The following is a 19462-nucleotide window of genomic DNA, read 5'->3' as shown; positions in this document are numbered from 1 at the left end:
CCGCGCGGGACATTTAATTTTGTTTAAAAAATTGGGACGTCCCGCCAAAATCAGGACATCTGCCAACGCTGATTACCGAGCAAGACAGTTGGTAAACGCCTAGAGCATACGCGAGCGAGTCAAGTGCGAATGCTAGTGTTTATTAATTAAGATTCGGTATACCATTTTAGGTGCGAGTCCAACAGTGAGATGTGAGCGCTGACGTGTCGCGAAGGTTGGTGGGCGACGCGTCGGCGGCGGCACCGAGGGGGGACCGGGGGACCGGGCGACCGGAGTCCGGACCGGCCGCCATCGCATGCGCAGTGCGCAGATTCCGCGAGCCAGTCGCTAGCAGCGCGCGCGCACGCAGCGATCCGACACGAACGACTCTCGCGAATTGTTTACCATATATTTACATAGTTACATGGCACAAGTTTGACTATTTATTATGTGATAATTCTATTTAAGACTCCGCGTAAGATTATTTAATCGTTTCTATTTAAGAATCTCCTATTTATTAAGTGTATTTAAATTTTTAAAATTTACGTAACCAAGTGGGACCAAAATGACTATAAAAAATAAAAAGACTAAGCAATCGAACACGTCCGAAGTGACGTCGAAAAGTGCGTCGAGTAGTGTACAGAAGACCAGCACCTCTACGACCGTGCAAAAGAGCAGCAACACGCAGAAGGTCAGCTCGTCCGGTAAGAAGGTTCGCTATATTGAAGTTAAGGTCGAGGAGGATGACCCGCTTATGATCACCGATGTCTCAGATCACGCTTCCATCAGTGGATCTACTGTATCCGAGCATTACAATAGCCATCCTCACTATATAATCACGGAGGCTCCGTCGATATCCGATTTATCACAGACAAGATCTCATGAACATCATGTGAGCGACATGGCTCAATCGACCAGCGGGGAATATGTCTCTAGCTCGGTAATACAAGAGTCCTCCTCTACATCTCACCAGCAGAGTTCTACGAGTCAAATGCAGCAGTCGTCTTCGACCTCAGTGCAGCGTTCGGGCTCTAGCCATAGCCAACATTTTGATAGGACGACTGATTCTTCAATTGACAACCAGACCCTTAATACTGCATTTATAGATAACTCGGGAAAATATGTAACAGGGTCTAGCGATTCATTTACGTCAAGATCCCAAGGAGCTAATGCGACAGAGTCCTTCATCACGTCGGAACGACAAAATTTAATTAACACGCAATCAAATCAACAATCTCGTGCAAGTCAAGAACGAATGACGAGTCATGGAACGACCACGATGACTGATTCACAAAATATTAATATTCGCGAGAAAGAACGTAGCATTCCTCCTGATTCATCTAGGAGAGTACAAACAGTAAAATCAGACCGTTCCAATTTTTATGGAGGGGAAGGAAGCCTGGATAAGAACGTGAAAACAAAAGAATTCAGTAGCACATCTCGTTCAAGTGAATCTAAAAGTAGCAATGTTACAAAATCTTCATCTTCTTCGTATGTGGTTGAAATTGTTGATGGAAAGGAACGTATAATTGATAGCTCAAAGAGAGAATGGGGTGATGCTCAAGAACATGCAACTAAAGAAGATTATGCCAGTGTTAGTGGAACGGGTATTAAGCCAGAATCTGCTTACAGTATCCAGAATTATGACATGAAATCTAAATATGACACAGACGGTAAAGATGGTAAGCCAACTAGTGAAATGACAGTACGAGAAAATTCGAAATTTGTCAAAGATGGAAGCCAAGTTACGAGTCATGATAGTATTATTTCACAAAAAGATAATTCTATTCAACAACAACATAGCACAACGCGAGAACAGATTACTTCTAAAGATCATGCTCAGTCTACCACTTCTCGAGATCAAGTTGATTATACTACCTCTACAGATTTCGACAGTCGCCATACAGAGAAAAGTACTATTGATAGTCGAGTACAGAGCAACAAAGTCAACAATGAAACCATTACAAGTAGACGACGCAATGCTAACGAAACTGATTCATCTAATTTTTATGGATATGATTCTACTATACAAAATCAACTTCGCAAAGTAGGTGACATATTGCAAGTTAGCGATACAAAAGATCTTAATTATTCCACGAAAATTCTCAAAAGCAATACGAGCAGTGCGCAACAAGAATCTACTTCTTCTTACGTATTCGAAGTTGTAGATGGAAAGCAAAAAATAGTTGACAGTTCTCATAGAGAGTGGGGAGACAGTAAAGACCATTCCACTTATGAAAAAAGCCATCAAATAAGCGGTACAGATATTAAGCCTCACCATGAATATACACGTCATGTTTTAGACAAAGAAGCTTTTTATGACACCGGAAAAGACGGTGTACCTAAAAGTGGCACGTATGCTACTGAAGAATCGGTCTTATATAAAGATGGAAAGAAAATAGCATCTACAAGCAACACTTATGGTGGTGATTTTACACGCAAACCGGCTATAACTGAACACACTACAGAGAAAGAAGATATTCACAATAAACGCATAAGTTCTACCAGCGACAAAAGTATATACACCGATACACTTGAATCAACAACAAGCGACACACAGTCAAACATTCATGATACGAGAAATGTAACCGAAACAACTGACTTTATTACAAGAGAAAAACAGAATCTTACTAAAGAAAGTACCTCTAAAACAACATCTGAAACAAAAGATACATTAACTACTTATGAAAGAAGTACGGGAACTTGGAACGGTAAATTTATCTATGAAACTGATGATGGAAGGCCTAAACGTCCCCAGCAAGTGTCACCATTTGGGAAGCCCGAAAAACCACGGCATCATCTAAAGAGACAAGACACGGAAGAAAATATAATATTGTCTTCAAGAGATATAAAAGACTTTACTTCTATAAGTGATCTCCGAAAAATAATTGAATCTTCATCCACAAATAAAGACGTTACTGTTAGCAATAAAAATATAGTCATAAACAAGAAGAATATTGACGATAGAGTTTTAAAAGAGATAATTGAAACAGTACATAAATATCCATTCAAACGAATTGATAAAGTTTCATTTGGAACTAAGATCAATGAAGATGTTAAAGACCTCTACGAAGGTATCGATACAGAAGAAACAACAATTCTACATACAACATCGGGTGATACTATAAAAAGAGCATTTGAAGTAGACAAAACACGAAGTCAGATTGAAGTAACTCGTTATATAACTGAAAATGGAGTAACCAGAAAAGAAACTACTTACGAAGACGCAAAAGAAGACGAGAAAATAAAAACGGATGTTTTTGTCGATAACAGCTCGTTAGACATCAGAAACTTGGTAAGTTAAGCACATAGTTATAATTTTAAGTTATATTTGTATAACTAGAAACATGTTGTTACAGTAAATATATTTATTTTTTAGAAGGATGTCCGAACAACGAAAGATATACGCGAATACGACGTGGTTGATCGCGCGATTACCGACACCACGAGGGAAGATACTGTCGTCAGCACCGTCTATGATGAAACCGTCATAGATGACAGAAAAACTGTGCGAGACGACAGGACCGTGAGAGAAGAAACCGTTTACATAGACGAGACCAGGCCAAGACAAAGTGGCCCCAAGAAACCAGAAAAAATCATCGAAAAAGAACAATGCATTTGCGAAATCTGCACCTGCGGGTGAGTTATTTTTTTTATTAAATTTTTTATTCTAACTTTGATTACTATTTAATTGGTTTTGGTCAAGGTTAGGCGTACTCGTATGTTAAGGTTGTATGTCTGCTCGTTACGACCGTCATTTTTTGGCAGGAAACGAAGCCTTACTTATAAACTAGTTTTACAAGTTTCAAGTAAAGTTTCGGCAATGTAATAATATGTACCCTATCTAATTTAGGATTAGTGAGTTGGAATTTCTCAATTTGACATCTAACCCGATACGGACGAGGTGTATGATTAGATAATGGAATTGATTTTGTTGAACCCAATGAACTACATACCTAAATAGTAAATACCTTGTAACAGTTCTGTACTGTAATATTGTACTGAATCTTACTATATGTTTGTATTCTTCGACTATTATTATCAAGTCTAATAGGTATACTTTATGCATCTGACAGTCTGTGGCTTACGTAAGCATATTTGCATATTTAATTCTCATTACGTCCTTTAGAGTTCCATCCATCAGTGATTATAAAGGTGATTACAAAGTAGTGGTAAAACTTGTACATTTAAATTATCCGCTTCACGTATTTTGATAGCGTTTTTCTAATTGTAAGTTTTTTTTTAATATGGCCATGATATACAATTTTGAAATCCTCTTGGTGAGCTCTTGAATTTGATGCCCATATCGCAATATTCGAAAAGAAAAATATTTTCACCTCATGTCTATAGCGTATCGCAGTCGTCGTGTTGTTTTTTTTAACTTAACCTATCAAAGAAAAAAAAAAAAGAATACCTGGGTTATTAAGATGAATCAACGATATCTTAACTTTCAAAAATCGTTCAGCGGCTTGGAAAATAATTTGAGGTAATAAGAAATATTACATACACTCAGATACGCACGAAAAACATAACCCTTCTTGCAGTCGGGTAAAAAAGGAACTAGTAACTATTCTAAAAAAAACAATGAAATCTCGGGGTTCCCCTATTGACATTAGGTACATTGCATATCTACATTTTATTAACCATCTTCCGGTTTTTATACATTTAATTTAAAATTATGAATATACGTAGTATTGCATAGTCGTAATTACACTCTGTCATTTGGTTTCAAATAAAATGTTATTGTTCACGTTGCGTCTACTTGGCTAAGTGCCTAACATATGTTTAGTAGTACGTTTTAATTCCGAATGACCTTCAATTGATTTTTGAATTCCTAATTCATCATAGGTCTTTCTCTTAGTTATCTACCTACTTTCAATTTTGATTACCTTGTTAAATTTAGCATAACTTACGAGTAAAAACTATTTATTACTAACAAACAAACTTGTCGTTGCAAAATTATAAATTAAGCCTACTTCTTCATTTTGTAACTTCTATTAGTTACCTCTATAAGTTATAATTAGTTACCTCCTATTAGTACCTCACACTTCAAATAAACATCACTTAAATGTGTTGATGTTTATTTGAACCAAAAGTACAAGAATGAATAAAGCTTTGATGACCTAAAATGTACCTAAAAGATAGTCACTACGCAAATTTTAATTTAAGATCTACAGTCTGAATTCACCCTTTTCAATCAGAACATAGTCTAAATAGCAAATATTTAGCTAACACAACTCTACATGCTCTAGGCGTATCTGTGCTTGACGTGCTTCGTAAACATAAGTCAAAATAAATAAGACTTTATTGTCTCCAATACCTCGTTTTGGTAACGATAAAACAGAAGTGACTCACAAACGGTAGAGTCCTTATATCACCAAGCGTAGGCTGTATCTAACCAAAAGTAATTTGCCGTCCTCATTCGGAAACTCGTTTAGATTGTCTGGCAATTTTAAACAATGCTTTTGTACCTCAAAAGAATTGGACACAGATAAAATGGAGCCAACAATGCACATGTTTATGTGTATTCGTCACTAGTTAAACTTACTTCGCCGGACGTCCTTAAAATTCAGTCAAAGGATTTGAATGATTAAATGATTATCTCAGAGATAATATAAAAAAAATGCTTTATACTTGGGCGATTAAAGTTCTGAGTCGTCCTACAGGAGCAAAGGCTGACAATCTTTGACCTTTTATAAAATTGTTATTTGCTTAACTTTGTTAAAAAATCAATGCAATAATATTTACACTCAACAATTGTTTGCAGCTTATTAAAATAGGTAATTCTGCTAGGATTACTGTAAATGAAAGTAGTAATCCAATACACATCACTGTTAGTTTTTTATGATTTGTCAGTTTTTAATGAGAGTCGGCCAAATCTCTCTAACGTCTTAAATAAAGTAAAAGTAAAGTAACATGAGAACCTCATCTACTCATTTTTATTATTATGCAAACATTCATTTTTATTATTATCCTATAATGTGCTCTACCATTTCACGGATTGTGGTGGAACTTTGTCAATTCATGTCTTGAATTCTAAAACCCTCACCAGATTTGGAAGTTTTTAACATTGCGTGTATTTTTCTAGTGAATTCATTAGTACCATCACAAAATTTCAGCTGTACCAACTCAGAAGTTTTGTGACAAAAAAGACTAGAATTACTTAAATTAGTAGTCCGTCTAAAAGTAGAGAAAGCGAGGTGTTTAAGAATAGGATTAATTATTTATGTACCGAATGTATTTTGAATTTCAAAGTATCGCTTATCTTCCCTTCGTGCTAAAACCAACATTAAAATATGCCTTCCGATCTGAACCTTTAGTAGAGTCACTACATTTTTTTGTTATTTTTAGTGACAGACTAGAAACAAATGAATTTGTTATTAATGAAATCATATATTTTTCTGCATACCGACTACATTTGGACTAGATTATGATTTTCATTCATAAATAGCTTTCAGCTTACTCATACAGAAAATAAAATATATTTTATATTAGCAATGAAATGCGTGGGCAGCAGAGGCGCCTACTCAACTATACCAACTGTTCATACGGCTACCACGAGTCCTTGCATCAACTATTATTGCTACAATTTTATATGACATCATAATAATTCGTATTGTTAAATTGGTCATGACAGGTAAATTGGAGTCGTAAAAACTGGATTATTGTTATTATTAATGTCTATTGTGGAATTAAATATATAACGTTCAAGGTTCTATAACTAGCCTTTAATATTCTTTGGTTCTTTTCCTAGCTTTGATCCATTTAGAAATTCAAAAATTTCGTAATTGACACACGCTGCCAAATCTTCATCATAGTAACATCACTTATTCATCAAGTCAACCAACCTCAAATACTAAATCTCATGGTCATTACGATTAAAAACTCTCGTATTTCTTTTATGATTTATGAACAAAGTTTTAAAACTGTAACTCTAAAAATTAAGGACTTTCCGTACAAAATTTCAACTTCTATTTTTATTTTAGGGTCAAAAGTATCCTAAGTTTTGCTCCAAGCTCCCATTTACCATTATACCGAAATTCATCTTGATCGGTTCAGCGTTTAGCAGTGAAAGACAGTCAGACTTGTTTTCGCATTTATAATATTAGTATAGATATATATACACACGCAATACTCGCACGTCTCTCATCGTCATTACGAGTGAGACTAAAAGAGAGGATCGATTTAGCGACCTTTTGGATATCAGTAAACCCTTTAACAGAGTCGATATCTCTCTGAACTTTATTGCCTCCTCTTAATGACTTTTAAATGGCCATACTTACCTGTCGTGTAATTTGCTAGATAGTCAGACACAATGCGTTGCAAAATAATATCAACTATCGAGGTTACTACAGTCAGTACAGTATGTGTTTCTTGCATGCATAAACTGACCATGAAATTCATGGCTGCATTGGGAAATGTAATTTTCATTTTACCGGATAATGTTTAATTTAGTGTGACTTTGGGCGCGTGGAATTCTGTTTTTATATAGCTTATTTTCTTTACGTTAATACTTTAATGAAATACACGCCGTACTAATCGATCTTTTGGATTCTGGATTCGAAAATTCTGGATATTAACACGAATAGATAGACAGATATCAAAAACTAGTTTCTTGTGCTTTGCTGCTTATTTTATAGCGTTATTTTTAACGCATAATTTTATTAACTGTGTAGTATCTTCGTATATATCGTACCGGAACGCTAAATCGCTTGGCGGTACGTCTTTGCCGGTAGGGTGGTAACTAGCCACGGCCGAAGCCTCCCACCAGCCAGACCTGGACAAATTAAGAAAATCTCAATCTGCCCAGCCGGGGATCGAACTCAGGACCTCCGTCTTGTATATCCACCGCGCATACCACTGCGCTACGGAGGCCGTCAAAAATCTGTGCGCTTGTACCTTACAACATACAGACTTTCGGTTTTCACTTTTAAAACTAAATAAATTCAAATCATTAGAAGTGCTGTCACAAATTATAGTAGATACATATATAAATCTTGAGATCTTATCTCTTAGATCTTGATCATCAATTATTATGTGGTCTTTTGTAGCGCTAGCTTAATCATGGCTTTAGAATCAGTTTTAGTCTTGTTTTGCTGAGTTAAATTTTTTATTTATTTCTTGACATCATATGTACTCGTAGTTCGCCCATGTTCTTCGTATCTATATTATTAACGGTAAGATCGTAAATGCTATCTAGAGAGATGTAGGAAATATTTTTGCAATGTAGGTGGACAGGTATATTCTCGTTATCTAAATCTGGTTTGTTGAGTCTTTTATAGGAAACAGAAGAAATCACAAAACTAGTTTCTAAAACTTGTCTCTTGGGAAAGCAGTGATAACATTTGATCAGATCTCTGTCACGCAAAATATTTAGATTTGTCTATACTAATACTATAAAAAGGAAAGGTTTGATTGTTTGTTTGCATGTTAAATAGGCTCTGGACTTACTGAAACCATTTGAAAAATTCTTTCACTGTTGGGAAGCTACACTATCCCCGAGTGCTATAGGCTATATTTTATACCCGTATTCCTACGGGAACTGGAACCACGAGGATGAAACCGCGCGTCGTCTGCTTGTATTTTTATAAAATTAACTTCTTGCTACATATTTATAATCGTAACTGTTTTTATTTTTATCATAGACAATTTGATCCTTTAGGAAGGACCGCGTCTAGGATTATTCACATTCCATAAACTGTTCAGAATGTTTACTCAAGTGATGGAACAATTGCGATGCAGAGGTGTTGTATTGTGCCTAACATTCCATAACATATTGTTAATGCACATAACTCACAAACAGGATAACTGAATAAATTAAACTATAATAGATAAAATGTACTCATCGTAAAAGGAAATAATTTAATTTTAAACGAGTTTATCATCTTTTACGTAGAATCAGAGTCAGGTAGAAAACCAATAGTTAACCATTAAAGGTTCTTTCCATATGTGTTAAAATAAAAAAAAATAGTTTACAAACCTATATACTAGTGATTTCACATTGTAAGAAGGTAGATACTTTTATTGAACTGAAATAAGGATTTCTGAAAAAGAGGGTTATTGAAAAAAAGTACAAAAAACGTTTGAACCCATTTAGGTACAATGAACAAAAATCATTTAGAAATTACATCTTTTAGTCAAGTTTATTCATACTCTGAGTTCACCAACTTAGTTAAAGGATACTAAATAGTTTTTAAACATGAGCTACTTTAAAAGAAAACGCCGGCGTTTGGTATTGAATTGCATGCAATGGAAGAGGCAGCTTATAGGTTCATATTCGGACTTGCATGGGTCTTTAATCTAAACTCAAGTTAAAAAAGAAACAGACAGAAAAATAAAATTAAGGTGAAGTAAGCATAGATAGTATGAATTTTCCTTTATAGCTAAAATATAGCTAAGAACGTAGTAATAAATATGAATTGTGCATACATAGAGCGATAAGAACATCGTCGCCGTTTAATTAAGGCCGATTATAAATTATAATTTAATAATAATTCACAATATCTAGTTGTTTATTTGTTGTGATCACTTCAAGAGGATGTTCTTCGGCATGACTGCTCATTGCAATACTATAAATAAATGTGCAGTAATCGATGAATAAGCCAAGGTTCATGTGTAGTAATGTTGTGGTTATTCTCTTTGACCGTGACCTTCTTGTGTTTAATATCTGCTATTTAAAAATGCAGCATTTCAGCAGATAATTTTGTTATTTTGATCTCATAGTACGAATAACAAATTAAACCACTAAGTAACTAACTAACCAATAGGACTAATATTTAAAGTGAATGTACGTCTGTTGCGTTTTCAATATAATTTCAATTTGAATCCTCAAGAGCTTGTTAATGGGACTAGACTCATCACCGAGTGGTGGTACGATCCCTGCCCGCTGGATTATTGTCGTAAAATATAATTGGTCGTATCCACTCCTGGAAGGATCTTTTCTACGACTTTTATTCGATTCCGTGGTCTTTTCCGATGGGTATAATATAGGCCATATTAAAAAAAAGATATGGAAAATAGTTATCCTTAAAACAAATTTTATGTTTCCATTGTCCTAAAAAACAAAAAAAAATTCCATAAGTACCTATTATGATTATTATGAGTAAAAACTAAAAATATTAATTTAGTGTATACAAAAATATAAGCATATTTTACTTCTTTAATTATTTCTTTTAGATGATAAACAATGTCTACTTAGAAACGTTACAGAGCGTTAATTTGTATCGACGGGGTAACGAGGGGATGGTTGTGCCTACCATTTACCGACAAACTGATGTACCCTACTTACTCGTAACTACTTGACAATGTTGACTTTTCATTCCTTAGCGTGAAGCTAGTTTACTAGTCTACTCTACAGGGTAATAGAATACGTACACTAATCGAGAAAGTCGTATCAGTTTAATTTTTTATTTTACTTGCTGACGTCACGCGGTTTCACCCGCGTGGTTCCCGTTCCCGTAGGAATACGGGGATGAAATAGCCTATAGCTTTCCTCGATAAATGGGCTATCTAACACTGAAAGAATTTTTCAAATCGGACCGGTAATTCCTGAGATTAGTGCGTTCATACAAACAAACAAGCTGCTTTATAATATTAGTATAGATTTGACATGTTATAATACTAGCGAACGCCCGCAAATTATTCTGTGTGAAAACCTTAAATATATAATATACAATATTTTTTATTACACTACCTGTATCTTGAAGCGTGTAGCGTACGTAAGTAAGCCATTTTGTTCGATTTTTAAAAAGAGCAACTGTTGAGTTTTTGCCGGCTCTTCTTAGCAGAACAAGCACTCAGAACCGATGGTAGAGTCTTTACACATAGCGTATACATACTAAGCGTACTTGAAATAAATAAAATTTGAAGACAAAATATGTTTACCAATTGGAAATATATTATAAAAATAAATTCCGTCTCAATTGGGTGACATTAATAAAATTGTCTTTCCCATCTCGAGATATGTCGTGATTGGTCGTGGTCGTAAGACTAGGCATCTTAGGACTAATAGTTTCTTGACTACGAACATGATTGATGGAAAGGTTAAGGTTTAGGTAATGTCCAGGACTTCAATCATCATCATCATCCTCATATCAGCCGATGGACGTCCACTGCAGGGCATAGGCCTTTTGTAGGGCTTCCAAACATCACGATCCTGAGCCACCTGCATTCAGCGAATACCTGCGACTCGCTTGATGTCGTCAGTCCACCTGGAGGAGAGACGAATTTTTTTTTAATTCAGGGTGGACTCCAATGCTTACGGTTATTTCAGTGTCCGGTTACACTTTGCATTACATGAAAATAAAAGCGCTACATCAAAAACGTAGTTTTAAGTTTTAAGTTTTATTTTTAGATTAAGCGCAATTTTAACTAGACTGTTTACATAAAAATATTTCGTGCGGCACGTGAACTATGATAAAACGCGAATCGCGTTATGAATAGTGGCAATTTCACGTGGCCTACTACTTATAGCTTATACTACTATAACTAGCTAAAATAACTAGCTAAAATAGGTTATTTTGAAAATAACCTTTTTTGAAAGCGCTCGGAATTAAACACGTACCTAACTCACGTTTTCATTTTTTAAATACATCATTTCTAATTTATGTAAAACCTTTCATTAATTTTTTATTATTTTTGTTTTATAGGTTTGTAACTTACTTAATTAATGAAGTTTGTCAAGTAGTTAGTAGGTAAATTATATTCATAATACATTCATAATACATTACTTGATTGTACGTTAATTTGAAAGCATTTTACAAATCTCACAGGAAAGTCATTAAGGATATTTAAGTTTGAATTTTAGTCATACCATTAACAACAGATTAAGGACAGGTCATTGTCAGATAATAATTCAACATACGAGTACCTACATTAATTACGGTGATGTAATTAGAGAGATATATCGATTTTAACCTATATCGACATCATTATCAGCCTATTCAAAGGCGCATTACAGGCCTAGGCCTCCTAGATCAGTCCCATTTTAAAGGATTACTTATAGACCTAGGCCTCCTAGAATCATCATCACCGTATCAGCCGATGGAAGTTCACTGCAGGGCATAGGCCTTTTGTGGAACTTCCTTGACTAGAAAAGCACAATATTATAGTTCTGCAACTAAAAAGTGATGTTCAGGATGGAATCACTCGAGTGACATTAATGATTTATACCGCAAAGCTAACAGAGGTGCCCGTTTAGGTAGTCGAGTGTGACAAAAGGTTAGTGCGCGCTCATCGTGACACGGGTTGCGACATGGCGTGTTGCAAAAAGGTCTTTGTACTCGTATTGTGCGATTCCATGGCTGGATAGGGTAATTGAGCAAAGCATACTATGTATATTGTATACGTTTATGTGTTTACTATACAGTGGCGTGCACTTTATGAATGCGAAGATGCACTGCGCGTCCTGGGGTTTAACAGCGTGGAAATTTTTACATGGATCATTTTTGTATATAAATAAATAAATCAGTATTAAGCAATAGTTTTTCCGTTTTTATAATTTGTCTAATTAGTATTTGTAGGTGCTAGTTACAAACCTTGCACACGCTACTGCTTGTATTTATATGCTCAACTAGCGGGCATTCTTTCTCTATCGCAAATCTAATTGATTAAACAAAGTATATAAGTATACTGAAAAATACTACAATACTGAAAACAAAGTATATAAGTATACCGCGGGGCGTCGCCTAGTTTATTATATGCCTAAAAAGGCATATAATAAACTAGGCGACGCCCCGCGGTTCCACCCGCGTAGCTTCCGTACCCGTGAGGATATGGGGATAAAATATAGCCTACATGACACTCACATATAACGTGGCTTTCTAGTAGAAAAATAATTTCTTAAATCGGTTCAATAAACCCAGAGATACCCTCTAAAATACCATAAACTTTACCTTCTTCTTCAAATAAATTCCTTTACCTTGCTAAGAGAGGTCCGGTTTCCACTATGTACTAGACGATACTATTATGTATTACGTGGTAGTTAATAGCCCAATTTGCTTGCTTGCTGTTATGGTATATTTTAAACTAAAGGTATACCTACTAGCAAATGCTGTAGATTATTAATATATTTCAATGATCAAAGAACAGTTACTTTCCCATCGTACTATTAATAAATGGCATCACCTTTGTTACAAGTTGTAAGTACGTGACCAGGTTTTAGCGCTTAGGCCTTATATTGGGCACTAGGTATTCACGGCACGTTTGCTACGAGTCGATTTGACATGCTAGATAGCAATACAATTTAAATTCGCTGTAAGTAACGACCCTAGTAAACACCTAGGTATACATATATTGCAAGCTATATACAACTCGAATATATAAACGATAATTTGTATATATTTAAGTTCTAGGTAAATACTTAATAGTTATGTTTCAATAGTCCACTAGTCCTTTCAATGGTTCCACAGTTAAGTCCACGGATTCTTGACTGTTGGACGATTGCCATATAAAGTAAAGTATACTTCTAAAACAGACTTTACGCCTTTTTGAAAGGAAAGAGGAATATTGGCCATATGGCTAATAATGATATTTTTTTATAAAAAAACGTACAAACTAAGTTCAATAACGACCATTTTGTACATCTGGAAGTATGATTAATACGTATAATATAGATAATTAAGTATTTAATAATAAATTACCAACTAACTTTAAAGCCTGTGAAAGTATAAGCCATATTATATTTACCCGAGTCACCTGTAATGACATGAAAAATGTCTTAGTTATCAGATTTTATATTTTGTTTCATAAATTACAAAATATTATCTGATACTCGCATCAATTACCAGTACTTAAAATTACAAAATAAAAAATCGTTAAGCCACGAACGCGTACGTAAATGTTACGCTCTACATTTTCATACAGGTGTCTGAGATATTACGAGTTGACCTTGGCGGGGACATTGTCTTTTACCTGTGTTAGAATACGTATAACGTAAGGTTTACATTGTATATATGTTGGTATCATTATATATTTAAAGAATCAATAAAACTACCCTCCGAGGTCAAGGGGCCAGACTTAAATCCGAGTAGTCTATATTTCGAACCTTGACCGACATTAATACCTACCTTCTTGACTACAAAACAATGTAATGCGTTAAATCGTGATAATGAAAACACCATAAATTGAAAAAAAAAAGTAGAACTCGATTTCTATGTATATCTGTTACGCCCTACGGTTAAGGATCCGGAATAAGGTTCGATTGAACTATTATCGAATCCAATCTTAGCTCAGACTATTGTATAGTTGGATAATACTAATCATGTTTAAAAAAAAAACAACTCATACTGCTTTGTAGAAACATGTTACCTTTACAAGATATGATGAATTTGATTCGCATATAATAATCGATCAAAACCTGTTATATAGGTTTATTTTATATACTCGTGGGTGTTTATCTTTTGATCTATTTTGTGTGTATCATTTTCGTAAATCATGCCTATTTGTATAAAGTAAGAACCTATATTCTGTTGCGATAATAATCACGATCGTTCCTACGAATTATTTCGACACTTGCATGTAAATATTTTGTATTGTATGGTAATTTTGTATGGAGGTTGTACGAAGCTCCCATTTTGTTCGCGAGTACCTACGTGAGGCTTTCACAAATCATTGTGTGTGCTTTTCAATCAATATGATTATTTTAAATACACTTTTGTGTTATGTTATATGTTTTAAATAAAATTATCAAAACTCAAGTTAGGGCATTTAAAAAGAAGTAACAGAACACAAAAAATCGGTCTTCAAATATTCATGCCTGCCCTTTCGTTCACTCTATTATCTGGATATACTTAATGGATTCTTAACTTACTTAAAAACTTAAAAAAACTCATTCCAGGTTCATTGCAAATTTTATTTCACATAAGATATCAGTCGTGTCAAAAAGTAGACCAAGTTTCAATACAAATAAGTTGTGCTTTAAATCCGATTATATTTATTTATCAAAAACTAGTTGACGCCACGCGGTTTCACCCGCGTGGTTCCCGTTTCCGTAGGAATACGGGAATAATGTGTATATCTAACACTGAAAGAATTTTTCAAATCGGACCAGTTGTTCCTGAGATTAGCGCGTTCAAGCAAACAAACAAACAAACTCTTCAGCTTTATAAAAATAGTATAGATAATTACAGTAGGTACATTGATCTCACATACGACGTGATGTATGGTAAATGGTAATGAACGCCTTTCCAAGAAAATATTTCGCGACTTACATGCATTGTATGATAATCGCGCGGTGGGAGTTTAGTGAGACATGACCAACTTTTCAATAGCACACAATCATGAATGGTAATGTGTAGCAATGATTTAAGCCGGTTTATTTGAGTACTCGAATCGGTTGCACAATCACAAAATTACAACATCCGTACGAATATTAAAAATGCGAAAGTCCGCCCGTCTGTTACCTTTTTACGTCTAAAACGCCGAACCTATTCAGAAGAATTCTGTTACAGTAATTTTATTCGCATAAATCCTCGCAGGAATCTGCGGGATTTGTGGCAAACAAACGGGAACGGCGTCGCAAATTTTATAAAAAAATCAAAGCCAGTATTCCTTGTTTTAAATGTTAAATGAATTTCGGCATTTTTCAATAGATTTTTAAACCAAGAATTTGGTTTAGTCCAGTATTTGTTGTGATGTTAATGCATAATAACAGTATCTAAATCTCTATTTAACAATTATCGTCATGGTCTCCTTGACCTTTTTAAAGAATATTACCAATAACTTTAAACATTACCAATATTCCCCATTCTCCACCTAACTAATCTAATAACTTTTGCTATTAAGGATAGTCTAACAGGTTTTAGAATCCTATAGAACGTCACATATTTTTTGATTTGGAGAGCTATTTAGGTACAAATTCAAAATACAGAATTCAAATTGAATACATTCTTAATAAAAAATATAATACAGAGTACCTATCTTCTTTTAATGAATTTTCGTTCTACATTGTTTTGTAGAAGGTTGGTAGGTAAGAATGTTATAATTTTATTGAAATTAAGATAAGACTGACACAAAACCTCATATCACCTCATTATCATTGCATACCTACCTTATATTATGCATTACAATAAATACGGCTTACTTATACAACTGTACCTAATGATTAACTAAATTGCATGTAGGTATGTTTGTTCCATCGATGGGAAACACTTTTAGGACAGAATAGATAAAAAACGTAGTTATAATTTTTTTTTAACAATGGAAACAACGAAATTAAGAAATCTGTCTAGTATATTGTATCTATCTAAATTCTAAAGCATTAAAGCGATGAGATTTAATTTAACTTTGATCCGAATTAAATTATTATTCTAAATAATTATTTATTTAACAAATGTAATTCAAAAACAATAACATCAATAAATATATTAAGTCAATCTTCACAGTTTTAGATAGTTCAGTAAAACTCATAAAAGGAAGACTGAATTATATCTTCAAGTCGCAAACAACATGAAGTTTATAATAAAATGCACTGACCTAAGATTAACCACTCATTGTATAAATCCACAAGTACATAACCTTCTATGTAGTTTGTGCTCATATTCACAATGAGCTTTTATGGCATTTTAACAACTGCAAGAGTGATAGAATCGTTCCACCATTAGACGGTTATAAATTGTAATAAGCAAAGTGGAATACAACGCCCACTCGCTCCTCAATTGAGCCAACTCTTGAATTGACCTTAGCATGTGTGACTGTAGACAACTGTTTTAATCAACTCATACAATTCTAAGTCCACTCGAGTAAACACTTAATTGATGCTTGTCTGATTTAACTGCCTTTAACAACGAATCCGCAAGCTTTAATTTTAATTTAAAAATGGAAAACTATGATTTTCACAATATATTTGGTGTAGAGAGGGACTTTACTCTCTATTCGACATTTTAACGGAGCCTTCTAATACAGAGGTAGTTTTTACTACACCTAAAAGAAGGTTCCAAACTCGCACTAATTTATGTAAATTTAGAAAGTGAATTAATCGATTTTCATTTATTATATTTATTGTGTTGTGTTGTTTATAATACTTTCATTAGCTCCAATTTCGCGAATTGATCTAGTAATATGCATGTAATTCTTGTCTTGGTACTTATTTTTCATTGCCGTTTCAAAAAATTAAAAGATTATTTAATTTTTTGACCGGATACAAAATTTGCAAGTTTTTAGGAGACTATGGCCTTCTTCCCATAACTCGTGATAGAGCTATTTGCTTAATTCATTCGGATTTCACAGACCATAACGAATTACGTAAAATAGCTAGATAAGTTCCGTCACTATTAATCTTTTAAAGACGGATTAAAGTTTGATAATTTCGTCATAGATACAAGTCTAAAATGATATACACAAATTATACTGAGACGACAAATTTGTTAAAATGTATCGGTTAAAGTTAAAAATATTTACCTGATAACTGTTAATGTTAAAGACAGCTAGGAATGTATTGTTAGCCTAATTATGCGGTGCTGTTACGTCTTTACGTGGTGTGATAACAATTCAAATGTCACCTGTTTGTTTATGAACCAGTTTCTTATGAAAAGTACCCATACAATTCGAAAATTAAAACATGAAGTACTTACTATGTAATATATTTAAACACATCATAATTCTCAAATCAAGCTTGTATTTCTTTCGTATTTGTTTGTTCCATAACACAAACTTCTTTCATTCCCTTTAAACTTTAAAATCAGTAACTAATGCTATATAGATTCGTAGATAATATTAAGATTACTCAAAAATATTAATTGCTGTTTTAAGTTCAGTTTAATTTCAATTTGTTTTATTCTGTGTTTTGTACATGGGTCTATAATCTGAAATAAAATGTATTTAAACACGATTTACCACAAACTACTTAGCACCTACTCAAACTTCTCTTCTCTTCGTAGTCGTTGACTTTACAATTTATTTTGATGAATGAGATAGAAAATGCGCTTTATTTTGAATCTTATAATAACTGGCTTTTCGAAAGAAAAATCTATTCGAAGTAAATGCATGACTCATAATACTCGTAAATAATCATCTATAGTTTGTTTAGCTATTTACCTATTCTGATACATCTCATGACGAATGATTAGCATCTCCTCGAATGCTCCTGTCGTCACCGAAACCGACAGAATGGGCAAGTCAATTAGAAAGACATGACGCTGCTCCGGCCTCAGACCGAGTTATTCGCATCGGTGATCTCACCGTACCACGTCCTCGCTTAAACTCGTTTCTTACTTGTTTACTTCATACAACTTAACGTTTCAACTCGGCCAGCTATGCAGCCTTACGTCATCTTTACCTTTATGTATATTTTTTGCATTCAAAATATAACCTTACCTTAAAATTGTTTTATGTTAGCATCGTGGTTATAAAGCATCTTCTCTGGGATAGATAACTTTTGAAACATCTAAAGCCTTTCTTCTTTCACGCTTGCTAGTTTCTGTTTTTAGATAACTAAACAAGCAGTTGACCTATCTGATCCTAAGTTTTTACCTAACCATTGCTAATATTTAACTACTTACCTATCTGTAAGATACGCGTTAATAACATACCTATCAAAAAATGCAATGTTTTTCGCACGTCAATATGAGGCGTCAATATTGGTGCTAAATGTACTTTTAACTTCCGTTTATATTCTTTCCTTTTAATACAACTGGGTGAAGTTATATAAAAAACTTGAAAACAGTACTATCGCTTATAATAGCGTTTTCTATGCTGTAGATAAGCGAGCATGTATATATTATGTTTTTCTTTTTCATAATTTATTTATAACAATTCTTTATTTTTTTGGAGAATTAGTTACAACTTATGTAGGTATACGTAAAGGAGTTTTAACTCGTACATCAGAAAGATGAATTGTTTGCACTGTAAAAATTTACTGTATCTCTCGGAGAGTAAAGTTTTACCTCTTCTCCGAAATCTTAACACGAACTCTATCTGAATCTCTACTCAGACCAATATCTACTCTTACATTGGCCTGGGTAGTATGAAATTATATAGTCCACAAATCAAATGTTGCCAGCTTAGTAGCCTGCAGGGTTATTATGTAACTCGGCATACCATTCAAGTAATCAGTCAGTACATCGTTTTTCATTGTATTTTCTTTTTTGCAACCATCAAACATTGTCTTTTCAACGAAGTGACACAATTTTCGTCATTTTATGTAAAGTAACATTAGTATAGTAACATTAGTAGTGGTAGTTAGAATTGGGCAGGTTATTTTAATGAAAAACTGGTATTTATGTAATTCCTTTCAATTAACTATTTTATATGATTACGGAAATAAGATGAAAAACGACGTAGTGACTCATTATTTCAATGGTACACTGCGATACATAATAGTTCCGATGGACTACTTATAAGTATAATAATATATTCAGTGACCTATGGAGATTCTACTTAAAGCAAATCGATATAGAACGAATAGGAAGTAACAAACGTTTGTAAATATAGAAGGAAAATAAACGATCCAGAGCTGAACGTTTAAATTAGTTTCATGCCGTGTCAG

The 19462-nt window shown here is 34.0% G+C and overlaps 1 protein-coding gene across 1 annotated transcript in view; it reads left to right on the top strand.

Moving 5' to 3' along the window:
• The first annotated feature begins 292 nt into the window (after window positions 1-292).
• The window catches only part of LOC112045155 (titin), a 45474-nt gene continuing 26304 nt past the window's right edge, over window positions 293-19462 (top strand). Inside the window, exons 1-2 of the mRNA XM_024081243.2 lie at window positions 293-3274; window positions 3359-3618. Of these exons, the coding sequence (XP_023937011.1) occupies window positions 545-3274; window positions 3359-3618 (2990 nt within the window). The 5' untranslated portion in view covers window positions 293-544. The remainder of the gene's footprint in view (window positions 3275-3358; window positions 3619-19462) is intronic.

Source organism: Bicyclus anynana, chromosome 20 (assembly GCF_947172395.1).
Source record: "Bicyclus anynana chromosome 20, ilBicAnyn1.1, whole genome shotgun sequence".
NCBI lineage: Eukaryota > Metazoa > Arthropoda > Insecta > Lepidoptera > Nymphalidae > Bicyclus > Bicyclus anynana.
The sequence above is the reverse complement of the archived record's forward strand: the minus strand, read 5'-3'. Positions and strand labels throughout refer to the sequence as shown.